Source organism: Cygnus atratus, chromosome 4 (assembly GCF_013377495.2).
Source record: "Cygnus atratus isolate AKBS03 ecotype Queensland, Australia chromosome 4, CAtr_DNAZoo_HiC_assembly, whole genome shotgun sequence".
Taxonomy (NCBI): domain Eukaryota; kingdom Metazoa; phylum Chordata; class Aves; order Anseriformes; family Anatidae; genus Cygnus; species Cygnus atratus.
The window spans coordinates 68,759,736-68,779,526 of NC_066365.1; the positions used below are offsets into that span (position 1 = coordinate 68,759,736).

The window sequence follows — 19,791 nt, forward strand, 5'->3', positions numbered from 1 at the left end:
TCCGGAAGGAAGTAGAATGTTTGAGGTTTGCTTAATTTCTGTTCTGTTTTCTCTGGAGAACTAGATCCTGGAACATTATCTGGTCAACAGGATTTAAAACTAAGATTTAAATATTGCATTTGTTCTTGTTTATATGGCGTTCGTTACAACCTCGGTTTTATAAGAATAGTAGCTCAGGCTCTTCGTTCACTAGTAAGATAGTGGATCAGTGGAGCCTGATGGTGTAGTGGTGAAAAGGGTAGTAGCTCATTGCTATGTAAACTGGTGATGCGCATTTGAAGACATATGGAATGCATTCATCTTAATGTGAAAACAAAAAAACAGGTTATTTTAAAGAAAGTGAGATCTCCTTTCAGCCTCGATTTAATCGCTTTTCTACTTCTCTTGCTACCCTGTCATTTTCTCTGTTAAATGTTTTCCATCATAGATATGGGAACTCTCCCTTCTGTGTGATGTCTGTATAGTGTTATGTTGCCTGCTCTTGATCCATTCACACTGTCAAGCAGTAAAATGAGAGATTCTCCTTCTTTAAAAGTACGATGACGATGTCTGGTAGTTTTAGCCAATTGTAATTGCAGTCTTGTAGTGTTCCTAAACCCTTTTTCACTGGGTATTGAAAGAACAGTATAAGCATTTAGTGGCAGCATGTCACATGACTAGCTTTTTTTGTTTCCCTTATCGTAATTACGATTGCTTCTAGTCTACAGACTTAAGAACAAACTTATAATTTGAATTAGTTTTAGGAAAGTGCCTGTATTTGTAGCTTTAGCTGATCAAAGCATGGATCTGTAGAGGAAAAAAAAGTTTGCTTTAAAGCAAACAAAAAAACACACCAAAACAAAAACAACAAAAGTTGGACTGTATTTTATTGATAAGATCTTTAAAGTTTTAATTCTACTTAATTGGAAAGTCTGTCTTTAAAAGGTAAATATTGGATTCAAATAAGACAAATATCTGTGATGTTGAACTCATGGGTGAAATTGTGGTCATCTTGGCAGTAGTGCTTGTAATAGTTCCATCCAGCAGTAAGTTTGAATGCAAGGATGGGTTTCTACTGCCATCTGGTGATACTTTTTCATGAACCAGGAATTCGAGGTGGTGTGGCCATTTAGATACCAGTCATACTGAGCACTGTGTGCTGAAGGAGAGCAATGTAATCTTCTCTGGAGGGTGTATTTGTTGAGAAAAAGTATTGAGCCATGAAGTGGTTAAAAGCACTGACTGTAGACTCACATTGCTGTTGTTAAATGATTATTTTATTGTTTTGGGAAGTGTCAAGAAAACCAGACCTAAAATGTTTGACACTGTAAATTCAGTTATACCATATTCACTGTTCTAACAGTTCAGGTTAGGGGGCAAAGCTGGAGATAAAATAACTGAACCTGCTTGTGATATTATAAAGTAATGAGCTTAGTTTCTTCTGGAGACTGAGGTAGTCTTTTAAATTTTTTTTATTAGTCTTTTAAACATAGGATCCTGCTTTACCTCATCAAAACTTTTTAGAATACAGTTTTAGTAAATGCAAAAAGATCCCCTTATGCGTTGTTTGGTATCGTGTGGCAGCTTGTTAGATTCAGAATGTGTCTAGCTGCTGGTAATACAAGTTTAGTAGTTGAAAGCAGCAGTGGAATGGACTCTGTGCGGACCAGCAGTTAGAAAGGGACAAAATGCGTATTTTGCCCAGGAGTGCTTTTTTTGGCTGGGCAGTAGAAGGATCTAGAGATAAAGGACCTGTAATTACAAACTCTGGAGGGCCATGCACTTCATGAGAGTTCTCCATTGCCTGGCTCCTCTTATTGTCCCTACTGAATCTGTAATTACTGCTAGTCTGTTAGCCCTTGTTCTTTTATTCACATGCTTCTCCTCTTCTTGGGGCTGTTGGGTTGTGTTGAGTGCAGAAAAGAGAAGGCATGTCTTAGCCTCTTCATTCAGTGTGGTGCAGGCTTCTGAGGTGTATTTACAAAACTTCCTTATACTTTCAGAACTGTAGGCCGACTATTGCTGGTAGTTTGGTGGTGGGCCCAGGAGAACAGCTGTGCTGTGCCTCAGGGCTCTGTCTTAGACCCAGCTCTAACAGTAATCCTTCTCCTTGTTGGGGTGCTGGTCTTTGTTACCTTTCTGTCTATTTGGTAAGTCTGAATTTTCCTTGCTCTCTGTTCTCGTCTGGTCTTACAATACCCGTTCTCTTGGGAGGATGAACAATGTGAAAAAATTAACCTCCCAGTGAAGCCCGGTCAGTTTTCTCTAAGGCATGGTAAGTTAAAGATGCATTTGTGAATAAAGTATATTCCTGAAGAATATTTTAGAGAATAATACTGTCTAACACCAAGTTCAACTGTGTGAAGTGTGTTTTGCTTTTTTCTTGCTCATGCCCTTATCTTTACCTTGACCAAAAAGGGATGTGTTTTCTTGAAAGAAGGCGGTATGCATTCTTAAAATATTATAGTGATGCTTCTACTGAATACTATGAAAAATGTTTGTCTGCTATGTAGCAAAGCTGAATGTAACTTTCTCTTCACGGGGACAGAGCATGCTTTTGCATGTGCATGTTCAGGAACCTGCAGAGCCATTTTGAGCTTGAATGGTATTAATTTGAGGAAAACAGTTGCCATGGAAAACTTGATTGCAATTATTTTAAGTTTGGTAAAAGTGTTGGTAATGTAACATTGTATGTAACCAAAGCTGTATGCATTGATCTCAGGTTCATTTGTACTGTAAAATGTTTTCTTTTTTTTTTTAAAGGTATAGAGAAGACTGAGGAAAATAAGCTAGGTGATAAGGATTCACATCTGAAAAATGAACAGGCAAGCACACTGTAGGATAAAAGACTACTTTAAAAGCCACTCTTTAATGGAAGTTTTGAAGTTATTGACTGGCTCTTTTGTAACGGGTTTTATCACAGTACATTGCATATTCTGATGGTTCAGATAACTTTCCTCTTTAGTCTTATTTTGCACTTGGCATCTACTTACCTTCGAGAGTCTCGGCCCCACTTTTCCTATTAATACAAAGTATTTTGTGATTGACCTGAAATAAATGAGGTTGACACATTTAGATAGTTACTAAGGAATGGAAATGTTGTCAAACCTCAGTCACTGAACAATCACTGGCATCCAAAAAAATCCCCCAAATTACAGCATGCTGTTTTTCATAGTAGTAGTGAAGTGGCTTATGTTTTGTAAATCATCACCTCAGCATAAAATTGTCACCTCATCATAACTAGCATGGCCCATATAATGCCCGTGGGGTATACAGTACAGCCATTAGGTACTATGTCCTCTACATAAGCTGTGTTAAATTAATGCATCGTTCTATCTACTAAATGCCATTAGTGCAACTGCATGGATGAAGCTTTAGGCATCATTTTTTACCCAAATGTATTCATACAGGAAACCACTACTTTCGTCCATTACAGAGGGACAAGACTTTTCTTTTTTTTTTTTTTTTTTTTTTTTTTTTTTTCAAAATAAAGAATTCTTGAAGCAGGTCTTTTATTTTGGTTTGTGTTTTTTCTTTTTCACCAGGAAAAAAAAGAAAGGTCTGGGAATAAAAATACATGTTTCCTCATTGATACTAGAAAAAACATATTGAAGAGATTACTGCTCTTTTCTTGTTGGCTGTATTGCTTTCCACAGATGTTAACTGTTTTTTCTTTAGTGTTGCTAGTGCTACATCACTTTTTCTGTTCTGTACTTGTTGCTCATAGGATTAATCTTTTCAAGTTGTCAGTTTGCAGCACCATGACAGTGTCCCATCACCCATTCCTCCTTTTCCACTTGTTCTTTTTTACATTTCTGATCCTTCCACAGGCTGGTACTAGTTGTTACCTAATCATAAAGCGAGCTGTTTCTCATGAAAAATGTCTTTGTTTTTAGGAAGTTTAATTTTTGGTGGAATCATCTCCCTGAAGTTAGTTTAATGTGCATGCAAGTGCCAGCCAAGAATGATGGATAACTGGGGCAGACCTAACTTAGACTGTGATTGAGGACCATGAAGTTGGTCAAATGAGCTGTGGATATCAAAAGTGAGCTCCCATCCCAACTGCAGATCTCACAGCCTTCCTTACTCTGACTGGTGCATGGTGCATGCTTCTGCAAGTCTGTTCAGGTTCCTCGTGAAGCAGAAAAGTTTGCTTTTTGTGTGCGTTGTGAGGTAGTTTTCTGCAGATTTAATTGACTTGTCTATAGGCATGAGGAGAATGACTTCAGAAATGGATGAACGTATACAGTAGTGGAACCTCTTTTTGTAACGTTGAGGAGCTAATTTTGACACACCAGATCTAATGAAATTCTTCTACATCCACATGAATTATGGAACGACATCCTCTGACTTAGAAAGCCTGTTGTCTACTTCCAGCTATGTCACTATTTCTAATAGATGATCAGTTCTTCCCAGAAGCTGCTGCTCCTCTCTGCAGTTAATCGTAGTTCCAACTATATTATTCTGACTTGATAATTAAATTTGCTTTGTTCTTATTTTTGATCTTTTAAAAGAGAATTACTTATTCCTGATTCTATAATTACTTCAGTGTCCTAATTCAAATTCTGCTATATGTTAAACAATACAAACTATTTGTGCTTTGACTGGAGAATACACTTAAGTGGATTAGTTGTCTGTCTACAGTTCTTGAACAGTCAGTCTTTCTGTGCTAATATTTTTCCACTTACGGTAGCTTTTTTTAGTGTTCCCTTTATGATTAGCTTTGCCTAAGTCCAATTTATTTGTCGTCTTTCAGAACAATCACTATTCATTTTGGTAGCAGCAAAAGCTTAATTAAATCTTTTTCTGTTTACTTAAAACCTTTTAATTGTACTTTTTTTTTTTCTGTAGAGCTGATCCTGTGAAGTGTGTTCTTATCTAGTCTAAGGCTCTTTCATCCTTTGATTCCATAGTTCTGAGGTTTGGGAAAATGGGATCTTGGTTAAGGAATATTACAAACCACCACCAACAAAAAAGTATTGGCTTTGCCGTTCTGGTTGGCTCAAACAATAGAGTGAACAGAAATGGATGATATCCTTTAATCAGTGGAAATTGTCTTGTTCTTGATGTGAGGTCTGCACAGCAGTAACTTGTGGTTCTTTTAAAGCAAGAAGGCCCCAGTTTTTGGAATGACAGAGGTACTGAAGGAGGCTGGTGATTCTACAAGAGCAGAAAATGCAGCAATTACGAGAGCCTTCAGTTACTTTGCAATGATGTATGTAAATGTTATGCTTCTGCATGGTGCTAAGACTAAAACTGAGAATACAACTGCTTTGCCAAGCAGTTAGAGAATTCGGAGAAAAAACTGCTTTTGATTTGATTCTGTGTAAGATCAGAATATTCCTGCTGGAAGATGCCCTGACAGGGACTACAGTCTTTCTGAGGCACTAAAGATAGATAAGTTACTACAGGAATGCTTCATTTCAAAAAGGAAATTGCATAAAAAGGAAGGAGCTTTTAAAAGAAAGTATAGGGTGTTTCCCCTCCAAAAGCAAAACATTTTTAGGTAATAAGGACTTATCCAAAACAGAATATTGGAGGCTTAAAACAAACCTCTCTGGGTGTGGGAGCAGTATGGCTAAACAACAGCATGAAGGAGACAACTAAACATCCTGCAACTTTACAGAATTTGTGTTTTGTAAAGAACACAAGACAAAGAATCCCTCTTGGCTGAAGAAGGTGTAGAAGAAACTAGCAAAATAAACAGCAAGAAAATACAAGGGCCAGTAGTATACCAAGGAAATTTTTGAAGGAAATCAAGGATGAAGGGTTAGAATTGTTATGTTACCATGCAATTTCTTGCTCTAGGCTCTTTAATAGCAGTATTTTTTTTAACTGCTATAAAAGGATGCAGGGGAACATGTGGAATATGAAAGCTGTTGCGGGCATAGTGGTTTAAACAGAATAGAGTATAATACTTAGCCATACACCTGATAATAAGGTGCACCTTCTATGCAACTTTCCTATGAATTCTTACTGTGTCTTGCAATCCTGTAAATTTTTTGGAAAAGTCAGTGGAAATTCAGTAGACTCAGAATTTCCAAAGCAGTTATTGTGGTCCCTTGCCAAAAAACAAACAAAAAAAACCCCTTTGAATATTGAAGCTAAAGATGAAAATGAAAGGTCACCTCTCCCTTCACACAAAGCTTACTAATGACCTAGTCACTGTGGAAGACTAACAACAAGAGCCATCTAGTCCAGTAGCTTATTTGGCATTGTTAGTGTTGGACTAACAACAAGCAAATAAAAAAGGTGGTGTACATTGTTGGTGTAACAAGAAGCAAAAAAAAATGGTGGTGGTTTTGGATGCCAGCAATATAAAGCAACAAAATCATTTTTACTGATATATGCTCGAATTTTGGCCTATGTGATAGAGTTCCCCTAAACTGTCTGTCTGTTTTGGTGATATCACTAAATTTTTTTTTTCTTTTGTACAGTATCACTTCCTGAAAAGCTTTCTGAATTAACTCAGGGATGTTTATTTTTGTTTCCTAATAAGTTGAATAATTAGTTCACTGAAAAATTTGATTTTTCCAGGAAATTAATGATTGCACAATTGCCTTATTAAAATCATCTGCCAGCCCTGCAAGAAATACTGCTGGTCAGAAAGTCAGGACAGTACATACCAATGAAATGCTTTCTTATCAAGCTACCAAAATACTGAGCTATTACCAGGATTTAGACTTGCCTAAATGGGGATATGGAGAAAAAAATCTTTCAGTAGAAGAAAAAAAACTGAAGGATGGTGAAAAGAATGTAGCTACTCCCCTTAAAAGAAAGCAAGATGTACCTACATGTCATTTGGAGAAAAAAAGATTACCTGTGAAGAACTATGCTTCACATGAAAGAAGAGATAACTGGACTTCCAGAGAAGCAGAGTTTTCTGAAAATTATCCTTGTGATATCAGGAGTTTGGGATATGAAGAAAGAAGAGAACTGCTTGCAAATATAGAGCAGGCAGTGGCTTTTGTAACTACTATGATATTTCAAGATGGTTCTTCACAGCTCAGTTCAGAGCAGGTTAGTGAATGATATGTTTTGTTTAGAGGCAGTTTCGTGGAACCATTTGAACTGTACATATGACTCCAATAAACACAAAATTATGTTCATTGGGAGCATGGAATCCAGACCAGTTTTGGATATTCTTGCTTACAGAAATATAAAAGCAAAATAGGGTAAAACTTAATATTTCTGACTACATTAAATTTTACTTTGTAGAAAAATAAAAAGCAAATGGAACCACTTGGGCTAAACAGTCATAGGTGAACTTCTAGTGAGACTGCTTGAATATTTTTTCTTTGTACAGTGGATTTGGGTTTAAAAGATGCTTTTGTCTGCTTCTCTATTCTGTCAATGGTGTGTGCAGTAACCGTAGTATGTGATGACATATGGTAAAATACTTGGGAAGTTTTCTTTATAGAATTGCATAAAATCTGTCAGAAAACACTTTAATTATACTTAACAGGTCTTAACTTCATCAGTAAAAGGAATTGTTATATTAGTGAAGAATCAGACAGATCGCCTTTGTTCTCCCAGTTACTCTTCAAGTGACCGTACTTGGAATGCTGCTGATGGAAGTGACAAATTAATTTATTTAAAAACTGAATGGTCACCTCTTTGGGAACAAGAAGCACAGGCTCATAAGAAATTTGCTTGGTGAGAGCATGTAGAAATAAAATACTATTTTGTTTTACGCGCAACAGTACTATTTTGCTTTTGGCAACAGTAATGTTCATAGAATCATAGAATGGTTTGGGTTGGAAGGGACCTTAAAGATCATCTAATTCCACCCCACACTGCCATGGGCAAGGACACCTCCCACCAGCCCAGGCTGCCCAAAGCCCCATCCAGCCTGGCCTTGGGCACTTCCAGGGATGGGGCATCCACAGCTTCTCTGGGCAGCCTGTGCCAGTGCCTCACCGCCCTCTTGAGCAAAGAATTTCTTCTTTAATCTTTCATCTTTTAGTTTAAAGCCATTATGTCCTGTCCTATCACTGCACCCCCTGACAAAGAGTCCCTCCCCACCTTTCCTGTATCCCCCTTTAGGTACTGGCAGGCTGCTGTAAGGTCTCCCCAGAGCCTTCTTTTCTCCAGGCTGAACAACCCCAACCCCCCTCAGCCTCTCATCATAGGAGAGGTGCTCTAGCCCCTTGATCATCTTGGTGACCCTCCTCTGGACTTGTTCCAATACATCCATGTCCCTTTTATGCTGGGGGCCCCAGAGCTGAAGGCAGCACTCCAGGTGGGGTCTGATGAGAGCAGAGCAGAGGGGGACCCTCCCTCACCCTGCTGGCCATGCAGGTTTTGATGCAGCCCAGGACACAGTTGGCTTTCAGGGCTGCAAGTGCACATTGCCAGCTCATGTCGAACTTCTCATCAACCAACACCCCCGGGTCTTTCTCCTCAGGGTTTCTCTCAGTCCATTCTCTGCCCAGCCTGTATTGGTGCTTGGGGTTATGTTGTGGTGCTTTTTTTTCCTGAGTTGGAATTTTAGTAATAGTAATAGCTACTCATTCACTTACAAAAGCTTTATGAACACACAATGGTTATACGGTTCAAAAAAAAAAAAAAACAAAAAAAAAACTTGAACACTTATCTTCCATTTGCTGCACTGCATTTCTTACACAGTATGTTTCAGGACATCATTATGATATACATCCTTTTTGAGCCCTGCTGGTATTTTTAATTTCTGAGCATGGAGTGCAATAGGCTTGTTTAATGACTGAGATGATGAATGAGGCTTTCTTAGGATTCGGAAACAATGTTACATCTAAATTACAAGCAAAAAAAAAAAGTAAATGCTTTGTGCATCTGTTTAATAGTTGGATTAAATCTTTTAAAAGTAGGATTATATTTTAAACTTCCACTTAGCATAGCCAAAATCTTTTTTTATTCCTTGTTATTAACTCTGAAATAGTACCCATAATGGCAGGGATGAGACTGATCTTTCAAAATAATAGTTGCATATTAAAATTTCTTCAGAATATTTTATAATTTTCAGTAATAATTGTTTTATTGTAAGCTACTGAATTTGGGGAATTAAATTATAAAGCATTAATTTTTGTGATGTTAGACTTATTTGCTGATCACATCTCTGTACTGCTCCACTGTATGACTTGAAACAATCACTTCACTTACCTGTACTTTTCCAGATGCAACGTTGGAATTATAAAATGATTAGTTTTATAAAGTGTCTTCGGTTTTGATGTTATGCTCAGTTCAGAACAATCAATAAAGCAAGTTCTTTTGAACAATAAGAACTCAAGAATAAACAAATTGAATAAGTGTATTACCTATAGGCTTTATCTAATTTTTCTAGGAACGGTGTAGTTGTTTAGCAGTGGATCAAAACTATATACAGTAATACCTTATGGTCTGCACAATTTATAATCTGTCTAAAATCTTGGTACTCTGGTTTTATATCACTGAAGATATATCAACTCAAATTCTATAAAAAATTGTTTTTCCGTATCGCCTAAAATAAAGGTTACAAAAAATGACACATTTGAAGTATACGTATATGTTATAACGTTATTAGTAAAATCTGAGAACTATAGACGTTTTCATAAATGATGGAAAAATGTGGCATGATATGAAGCATAGTAGACTTAAAGAGCAAATTAACACTAAGCAATTAGGTTAATTTAGATTGTCTAACAACTTTTAAATCATGATTTTACTACATTTACTCAGAATCTTCTGCGATCTCATTTTGTATAGCAAACAGGGATGCAAGTTGCAGTTTTAGATTAAGGTTGAATTTAAATTCAAGTGTCAAATAAAGATTTCTTTTCTTTATGAGTGCATGGTAAGTCATCTGCTAGGATGTTTAATTTAGTATAGAATGAAGCTCCAGGAATTGAATTGAGAATTTAACATTCAAATACAATATTCTATCCTTAAAGGAATAAAGAAATGTTTGGATTAACTGTTCAGTTTAATATTAGTTGCTAATTAAAGAATAAATTAAATGGTTTAACTAAATCTAGTAGCAGTATAGTGCACGTTAATAAATTTCTTTCATGCAGGCGAGTGTTGTTTCAAATGCTGCGTTGCAAAGGTCCAGTTATTTGCTTCAATGCAAAAGATTTTCTGAGGACAGTACTTCAAATTTATGGTAATGAAATAAACTGGAAACAAGGTAACTGTCTAATCCAATCTATGACCTAATCCTATAATCTCTGTGCCTGCGATGTTTCTGTTAAAATTACAAGGTGTAGAAGCAACTAGATTAGTATTTAGGTAATATATTGGAGAACAGAATTTTAGTATCATGGGAAAGAAAACCCTTCTTGAGAGGTTTACTACCAGACGGTTGGCATGTCAAGATTACATATTTCTCCTCAGACTTGAGAATACTTTAAGGTTAGATTCCAGTGGAAACAAAAGCTTTTAACGCAGACTTGACTACAGCTGAGAAGGTTGAATTGTTTCATGTTCCCTAGAAAGACTTCCTCTTCTAGAATTTCATCCTATCCTCTTGAGCAATGCTCATACTGGTCAAAATTAGAAATCACTTGAATACTTGTCTATTTATGATGTATGTCTAAAGGAAAGATAGATAAAACTCTAGAAGTATTTCTCAATATAGAAGCAATTTAAGCATTTTGATTGTCAGAAATAACTTATTTTTTTTAGTTGCTGATAGCGTCGTGTTAGATCCAAGGATTGCAGCATGGCTGATAAACCCCAGCGACACAGTTCCCTCTTTTGAATGTTTGACGCAGAAGTATTTTGAAAAATCCTTTTCTATGGAAACAGAAAATACAGATACAGGCACTTTGAGAAATGCATCGGTAAGTAGTTTGTTTTAGATTGTGGTTGGTTTAAAAGAGGAAGGAGATATTGAAATTATTGCTCTTGCCTACAAAATATTGAAAAAAATATTTTTTTCAATAAATAATACTTTTCAGGTAGAAGAAAATTATTATAATACTACTTGTTGGAAATCTAATGTTAAAGAGAGAGGGGAAGGAAGGGTTCACTGTGTTCTACCAAGATGGGATCAAATTCTCCAGGAACAGTTGCAAAATTCTGTATCTATACCCAAAAGTTCAATAACAAAATTAATATAAAACCTCATATTTTCTCTTTCACCTATCTGCAAACAGATACCAGCTGTCATTTCCAAAATGTCTAATGCCTTGCTCCTTAATTCCTGTGAACATATACCCTTTATTTAGTTTATTATTAAGAATTTTACTGAATCTTACTACATTCTGGTAAAGGTACCACATCATAAGCTGATAGGAAGGAGTCAAATATGAACTTAGAAGCACATGTATGAAGTATCTGAAGGTTTACTCGGAAAGAATCCTTAATGTACTTCTTGAGAAGTTATTCCCAATAGTATGGAAATAGTCTTACTGTCTGTTGAAACTTATTTACTGAATGTTATAAAACTTTGATATCGGTATTTTGGGCTATTGCATTCTACTCTGGATGCATTAGCTGTCACAGGTTGTTTGAATGTTGAGAGCGTTAGTGTTGGAGGGAACTAATTTTAACAATAGGTGTACAGTAGGCTAAATGGTGATTTCTTGAAACCTTTCACTTTTCAGAGGTGTTGCTTATTCAGACACAGGAATCATATCATGATTGTAGAGCTTCTGGGATACAAACCCAATGATGTCAAGTGGACTTGGAATATGGACAGAGCTCACTCATATAAGCACATACCCAACTGCATAGGCCCTTCTGAGACAAATAAAGCCAGTTTTGCATAGGCCCTTCTGAGACAAATAAAGCCAGTTTACTTCAAAACACTATCTGTAAACTGCTGTTGTTCAGAAACTACTTCAAGAATTAAGCCATTAGTGTAGGGAATGGAAAGAAAGGTAAACAGACAGAAGCTATACACTTGCAGGTTATTTTTACATGTGCTGTCCTGTCATGTGAGTCAGCATTCTTAACTTGTTTCTTTCCATATTTTCCCTCAGTCTTTTGTTCTTCCTACATCACATCTATTCTTAGTTTTCATTTCTCAGCTTTCTCATCCTGATTCCCATGTCTGAGTTAAATATTGAAGTCTTATTTTCCTCTTTCCCTGCTTTGGGTCTAGTTTGATTCCTTGCCCCAGCCACCTCCAGGGCCTTTTATGCTGATTTCATCCAAGTCCCTATTTATGCCTCCCTCTAACATGCTAATTATTCTCCCCGCTATTCCTTACCCAATTCATTAGTTCCCTGGACCCTCTCACTTTATGTTTGACTTCTCTGTTTGCCCAGTCAGTACCATTTTTCCTGTGAATCCTATCTTTTTGCCAGATTTCTCTGGAGCCTTCTTGCTCTGTCTTTGGTGATAGGTTCCTAACAGTCCTCTGTACTCCCAGAGGGCTCAAGGCCAGGTGATGCATCATGTCCTGTGCCCCACACCTTCAGTTTAGCTCCCTCTATATTTTGCTAATCTTGTCTACCCAGCATGATACTTGGAATGACAGCTACTTTATTCTGTAGCCTGCAGCTCCGGCTACTCACTCAGACCCCTCTGTAGCATGGAGTGTGTGCTGCTTGGTGGTCTGTATATTAGGTGCTGTGCCAAAAGGCTCCACAAAAGTGGTCATAGTCCATATCCATTGAAACCTTTGCTGAAACAGGTGCTATGCATCATGCTGCTTTTGTCATTACTGCGTTTGCTGATAAGGAATCCTGAAGTCATTTGAAGCCTGTCACTGGGCTTACTTCCACCTCCAGAACAGATCAAGTAAGCTGGCTGTTGCTGAAAGCACTGTCGTTCACAGACAGCTCATTTTTTCCAGGATCACTGGGTACGGACAAGGTTTCTTGCAGTCAGGTCGATGTTTGTTTTTTTTTGTTTGTTTGTTTGTTTGTTTTTTCTGGTATGTGGTAGGAAAACCTCTTTGCAGCAAAGATTACCCCCAAAGTGGAGTAATAGAGTTGAGGATTCTCAACATTCCAAGGCTGTGGAAATGATTTTTCTCCTTTTTTTGGAAAGGGCTGTAGCAAAAAATAGCTCACGATGAAATGGTGAGCAAGCTACTTCCATCTGTCAAGATTTTTTCATAGTATGTTGCTTGTGGTACCTATTATTCGTGATATGGGTGGGTAGGAGGGTATGTAGAGTTTTTTGTGAGGCTGAGGGCTGGCACTGGAGGGCTGACAGAGGTCAGAAGAGAAGTACCTTGGCATGTAGACCAATGGCATTCTTTAACCTGTTCTGCTCACTCCTCTCAGCTGACATCATCTTTCTTTTGTTGTCTGGTTCTTTCTGAACACACATGCCTCATTGATGCATTTGTTATGTTCATTTAAACACAACCTCCTCTTTTCTGGTTTCCAGTGAGAGGCTCTTTTGAAAATTCATCTCCCCTCTCCCTTTCTTTCAGTCTTCTAAATTCTAGCCCTGATTTTACTAGACTAGCGCCCACCTAATCCACTTCTTTATCTACTTGTAAACTGGCTTTTGTGTTTTTGAATTATATGTGCTTTCTTAAAATCTTTATCAACTCTAATTTTAATTTGCTACCCATTAAAATGCAAGTTGTGAAAGACTTATGTTGACCAGAAAATTATGGCTCGTTGTATATCTAAAGCTTCATTATGAAAGAACATGCAGAGGTGATTGCAACAAGAAATTAAAGGTTTGATATGGCAAAAAGATCAGAATGATAAATACCTAGCCAATCAGACTGATCGATTCATTCTAATGTAGTAGTTTTCTAACTAAAGCCATATTTTTACAAGGACAACTATTAGCATGCAATTGAAGACAGTGCAGTTGTCTCAGACTGGATATTTGTGAAGTGTCTTCATTGGATCAAACAAGAAATTGTCCTAGCGCTTTGATAATGCTTACCCGCTTTTGCTTTAAAAGAACCACTGCCTGGCTGGGCAGATTAAAAGCCCTGGAGGACCATAGTGTTCTGATATCAGACCTGTTTTTAAGATATTCTTGGCAACAACTTCAATGGCAATCTTCCTGGTTTAATCCATAATTTATAGCTTAATGACATCCAGTTTAGTAGTGATACCATATCTGGTTACATTGCATATGCTCTTCCAGATAATATAATCTTGTTTTTGTTGTTTGCAAAACATTGGATGCTTCATTCAAATTGAAGCATTTTCTTCATTTTCTGTGCAGTCTTAGAGTGTAAATCTGATAACAAGTAGAATGTCCTTGCATTCTCATCACAGAAGGACCAAAGGGAAGATTCTGAATATATCAAGTGAAAACCATGAAACTGTGGAATGGGCAACAAAGCTGGATTTGGTAGCATAATTTCTGAGAGCTTACTCTGGTAAGCAAAACATCTTCTAGCTCAGTTTGAGTGGAGAAAGGAAAACATATTTCTTCTGGAGGAGATTTTTTTTTTCCAACTTTAGATATTTCATGAAAGCAGTAAGGTAAGAAGGTTATAGAATATCTGCAGGTCTGGAGAGAAAAGAGAGACTTCTGCAGCTCATAGCATAAGATTCCCTCCTTTGTGTTCCGCCAGCTCCAGGACAGGGATGCAAATAATAAAAAAGATCACAGAATAATTAGGATTCCTTCAAAATATATATAGGGTGAATGATAATTCTGGAGATAGCTTACTTACCAGGTGTCCAAGGAACCCTGTCAGTGCTTTTTCAATTGAGAAGCTTTCCATGTGATTTCATGGCCATTTGGTGTCCTTTCAATCAGGACGAGTCTGTTTACTATTCTTGACAGAAAGATGTAATTCACTTGGGAAACAGATCTTGAATTTAGTTGGAACCCTGCCTATGTGTACTATTTTAGTAAAAAATGATCTTGGAATACCCTGCTCACCAAGAATCTAGCCAAATCTAGGTCAGTCCCGTGCTATGCAGTTATTGAGAAGGAAGCAGTGAATGTAATCAGATTATCTTCTAAAGCAGTTAGGGTTCTATTGGCCTCAAAATTGGTTTCTCCTCTGAGTCTTCCATCAGATGTACATTATACTCATGTTGTTAAACATGAAATAGTAAGCTTGAGCATTCTGCATTTCTATCTGCTATAGATATTTTTTTCCAAAATATTATTAACAGGAATCTGCAGTCAGTATTGCGCTGTATGGCATAATTATCTTGCACTCTGGGTTTCTGGACTTCCTCAAAATTCCATAGTCTTGTGGGGTTTAATGTAGATTTTCCCTGACTTCTCTCAGGATGGTTTTTCCTTCTCTTCCCTTTTTTTCTTCTTTTTTTTAATTTATTTTTATTTATTTTTATTTTGTTTGTTTGTTTTTACTTCCTATTTATTATGCATTACAGAACTAGACTAGAATCTTTCTTAGAAGTCTTAAGTATCCTTTTCAATGCCTTTTGTCAAATGATTCTCACATCTACTTTTCTAGATAATCAAATATTGAGCTGAGGTATCGAACTTCAGAGTATCTCACTAAATTGAGTGGGCATATGAGTAGTATAGAATTATAAAATATCTTGAGTTGGAAGGGACCCACAAGGATCATCGAGCCCAACTCCTTGCTTCATACAAGACTACAGAAAACTGACCATATGTCTGAGAGCATTGTCCAAACACTTCTTAAACTTGGGCAGCTCAGTGCCGTGACCACTTCCCTGGGGAGCCTGTCCCAGTGCCCGACCCTCCCCTGTCCCAGCTCCATGCCATTCCCTCGGGTCCTGTCGCTGTCCCCAGGGAGCAGAGCTCAGCGCCTGCCCCTCCGCTCCCCTCATGAGGGAGCTGCAGGCAGCCATGAGGCCTCCCCTCGGCCTGCTCTGCTCTGGGCTGAACAAACCAAGGGACCTCAGACACTTCTCACACATCTTCCCCTCTAGACCCTTTACCATCTCCGTTGCCCTGAACAGATGAGCTTCCATGTAATTACAGGTAATGAATCCACAGTAGTTGCAACTTAGAAATCGTGGAATCATTACTGATAGTTTTCTGTTGGTTCAATGTGTTGCAGCAGCAACAACAACAACAACAAAAATCCAACAAAATAAACAAAATATAGGTACCGTAAGGAAAAGTATTGAGAGCAAGAAAAGGGTAATTTTTATTTTTATTTTTTTTTTCCTGGAGTAAATCTTGGTGTACCCACATCTTGAAGACTGCAGTTTTGGTCTCTGCATTTCAAGAAAGGCATAATGGTCTTATAAAAGGTACAGAGAAGGGTGACTGAAATTGCCCTTCTGAAGATAAAACAGCTTCTTTAGAAGGAGAATGTGAAAAAAAATTGGGTTCTTTAAGTGGGAAATGAAAGGACTGGAGGGCACCCACTAGCAGTCTTCTAAGATGTTTTGGAGGTAGTAGAGAAAGTCAATGCAGAGGTACTATTCAGCAAATACTGCAGTATTATAGCCAAGAGTCATTTGATGAAACTAGGAGGAGATGAGGTTAAAAACTGATATATATATATATATCTGATATATATATATATATATATATATATAACATATATATATATATATATTTAACGCAGTTAGTAATTAAGTCTGTATTCTGTAGATATTCAAGGAAATGGTAAACTTATTTTTGAAGGAGTCAAAACCTGCACTGTCCCTTAGAGATGTTAGTCTAACTTTTTCATGAAAAAATTTCGTGGTCTGTAGATTAAACAAGTTCTAGAAAGCTGATTTGTTCTACACCTATGGTATATGAAAATAATTGATATCTCATAGAATGGTTTGGGTTGAAAAGGACCTTAAAGCTCACCCACTATATACCAGACAAATATATAACTTCAGTCTTCTAGAATGCTCTCCTAGGTTCTATGGTTTGTGGCCCAGGAATTTTGAGACTGTGCTTTTTGTACTTAATAGCTTGCGTGAGAAATTATATAATTTTTAAAAATTATATATAATTTTTATTATATTATATATTATATATATATAATATATATATATGTAATATATATATATATATTATATATTATATTTTTTTATATATAATTTTTAAAAATTATATAATTTTACCATAATTTTGGTTATTCAGTCATTATCAAAGATGCATGTTGTGGGAAGTAAAATCTACATCTGCAGCATTTTTCATACTTTCATCTTTCTTCACAGGAAGTTAGCGATTAAAATAGGCACTTTGTTTACATTTTGTGTTCTAGCTTGATAAATTTAATTGGTTGATGTTAATTTTAGATTTAGTCATCGTGTTCTTGGAGCTTTTGTTTGTATTTTCAGTCTGGATATTCATGTCAAATGATCTTCTAGTCAACTACACAAGGTAGTATGATTGTGTGGAACTTCCCTGGAACAGAAGGAAGTGAATAATTCAGGCACAGAAGAAGGGCAGTACTGATAAAGAAATTTGCAAAATATTTTTCCTCATTTTACAAGTACTAATAGAATTCTGACTTCAACATCAAAGGCAGCGTGTAGTGATACTATTTCTCAGTACATGGTTTTTGCAAAATGTAAATAAAGGAACAGGTAAAATCTAAATTATCTGTACTCCTGTGTTCATGATTTTTTTCCAGAGGTCAAAAAACATTACTTAAGTTTTAAATATAACAGGCGACAAATATAAAAAATATATTTAAATAGTTTAATCCCTTTTAAAATAGGTAGTATTCTGAATATTTTAATCTTAAAAGTCTTTATTATTTTTTTTATCAGTACCAAAACTTAGGTGTAAACTTGGAGAAGCTTTATAAAGTAATGGCAGACCTTTCTCATGACTTACAGGTAAGATTTGAAAAGTAGTTACTCAGCTAAAACTTCTGAGGTGTTATAAAGTAAAGACAGCTAGTGACATGCTTTTCATTCAGATCAAAATCTCTATACGAGTAAAATAGAAGTCTTCAACCCTTACCAATTTACAATGCTGATCAACATTTAAAATTGTCCATCAAATTTGCCATTGTTTTTCAGAATAATGAAGCATCTACTCTGAAAGTGTATCTTGAAGAAACTTCCTGTGCAACAGTTAAATATTTAAACAAAGATTGTAAGAACAGGAAAAATTCAGACTGTTGTGATTTTTCATTTTACATTTTAAAGCTATATGAAACTATCTAAAAGTATTAAGAGTTGAAACAATGTAGTTGATTTTCTTGGTAGGCACATTTAGAGAGTGTCTTCCTTGGGTACAAAAACTCTAAGCACGTCTATCATCTTTGTAGGTTATGTTAGCCCTTATTGAAGTTCAGAATGCATCTCAAGAATTCTTCTATTTTTGTGGGGCTTCCATTCTGTTCTGTTTTCTGCTTGTGATCGTATATCTGGAAACGTGTCACTTCAGGGATATGCTCAGGTTCTGGTGAAAGGTACATAGAATCACAGAATGGTTTGGGTTGGAAGGAACCTTAAAGCCCATCCAGTTCCAGCCCCCTTCCATGGACAGGGACACCTCCCACTAGACCAGGTTGTCCAAAGCCCCATCCAGCCTGGACTTGGGCACTTCCAGGGATGGGGCATCCACAGCTTCTCTTGGTAACCTGTGCCAGTGCCTCACCACCCTCCGAGTAAAGAATTTCTTCTTAATATCTCATCTAAACCATCCCTATCTAAGGGATGCTAGGGGCTTTCGTTGAAACTGATTTGAAATATATTGTAGGGGATTAGACAATTAGTTGAACCAGGTTAGTCTGGATTTTTAAGTGGCCCAGCAATCCTTCAATGTGTAAAAGCAGCCAACAGGGACATGTCTAAGGCACAGAAGCACTCATCCCCAGCCTACAGGGGGAGATTTTAGACAAACACTGCTGTCTAATTGCTTCGGTGGTTAGAGAAAAAAGACTTCCTGTTCTTTGTAACTGAATTGGGTACATAACCCCATTATCTTGCATCTTCTTCCTAATGAAAACAAATTCTTGAATTCTGAGGAGTTGCTTAATTGCTCAAGTAAATAAAGGGATAACTGTATGTTCTACTATAATGGATCTTACTCTAAAAATAAACCATTTAGAAAAAATGAGGTGTGTGTATTTCTTTATTACTGTTCCTGTACCCTTCCCTACAAAACGATGTGATAACTGACTATAGCATTTAGATACTATAATTCACACTAAGTAGTATTTCATTCCACAGACAGCCTTGTCATATGAAAAGGGATTATATAGAAAATGAAATACTGCTTACTGAAAAATGGATTTGCATAATGATACTTTTATATGTTTGATTTTGTCAATTAAAGTTGGCTGATACTGATGTTTGTATCTTGCTTTACAGGTTCAAGGTTTGTGGAAATTATTTTGCACATTAGAGCTTCCACTGATCAAAATTCTGGCAGGTATGAAAACTCAGCTCAAAATATGACTCTTCACCTTTTTCACACAGCTGCTTACTATGCTGACATAGGATGTTATCATAGAATCACAGAATGGTTTGGGTTGGAAGGGACCTTAAAGTTATAACTCAGAATACTACATGTTACCTTATCCTTATAACACCTTTGTGAGTTAGAGTTCCCATTTTACAGTCTGAATTATGCAAAATCACAATTGTCAGTTGTAAGTGTACTCTGTATTTACTTGTGTTTACAGTGATGGAAACACACACAATACATGTGAACAAACAAGAACTGAAAAAAAACATCAGAGATTCTCGGGGTAAATTTTGTCTTTTTTTTTCTTTTGAAAATTATATAACATTTTTCTGCTTTTACACAGAATAACAGTGAAAAGAGGAGTATTCTTTTTGTTGTTGTTCTATCACGTTTTATGTTACGTTTATTTAGTCAAGCAAAAAAGATATTTGCTTTATTAGCGTTGCTCCTGAACTAAGAATGCATTGCAAAATGCACAGATCCTTTTGGATTATGGGTTGACTAAAAGTTGTAATGAATGTTTTTGAACCTACACTTGTCAGTAACCATCTTTCTGAGAAATGATACATATTTTTGTCTCTCCTTACAAATTATGTGTTCTGA

The 19,791-nt window shown here is 36.6% G+C and overlaps 1 protein-coding gene across 1 annotated transcript in view; it reads left to right on the plus strand.

The window, feature by feature from the left end:
* POLN (DNA polymerase nu) overlaps positions 1-19,791 on the plus strand; it is a 99,493-nt gene that overhangs the window by 774 nt on the left and 78,928 nt on the right. Inside the window, 9 exon segments of the mRNA XM_050710576.1 lie at positions 2,743-2,804; positions 6,517-6,999; positions 7,445-7,635; positions 10,008-10,120; positions 10,618-10,775; positions 17,538-17,606; positions 19,092-19,152; positions 19,406-19,446; positions 19,448-19,471. Of these exon segments, the coding sequence (XP_050566533.1) occupies positions 2,743-2,804; positions 6,517-6,999; positions 7,445-7,635; positions 10,008-10,120; positions 10,618-10,775; positions 17,538-17,606; positions 19,092-19,152; positions 19,406-19,446; positions 19,448-19,471 (1,202 nt within the window).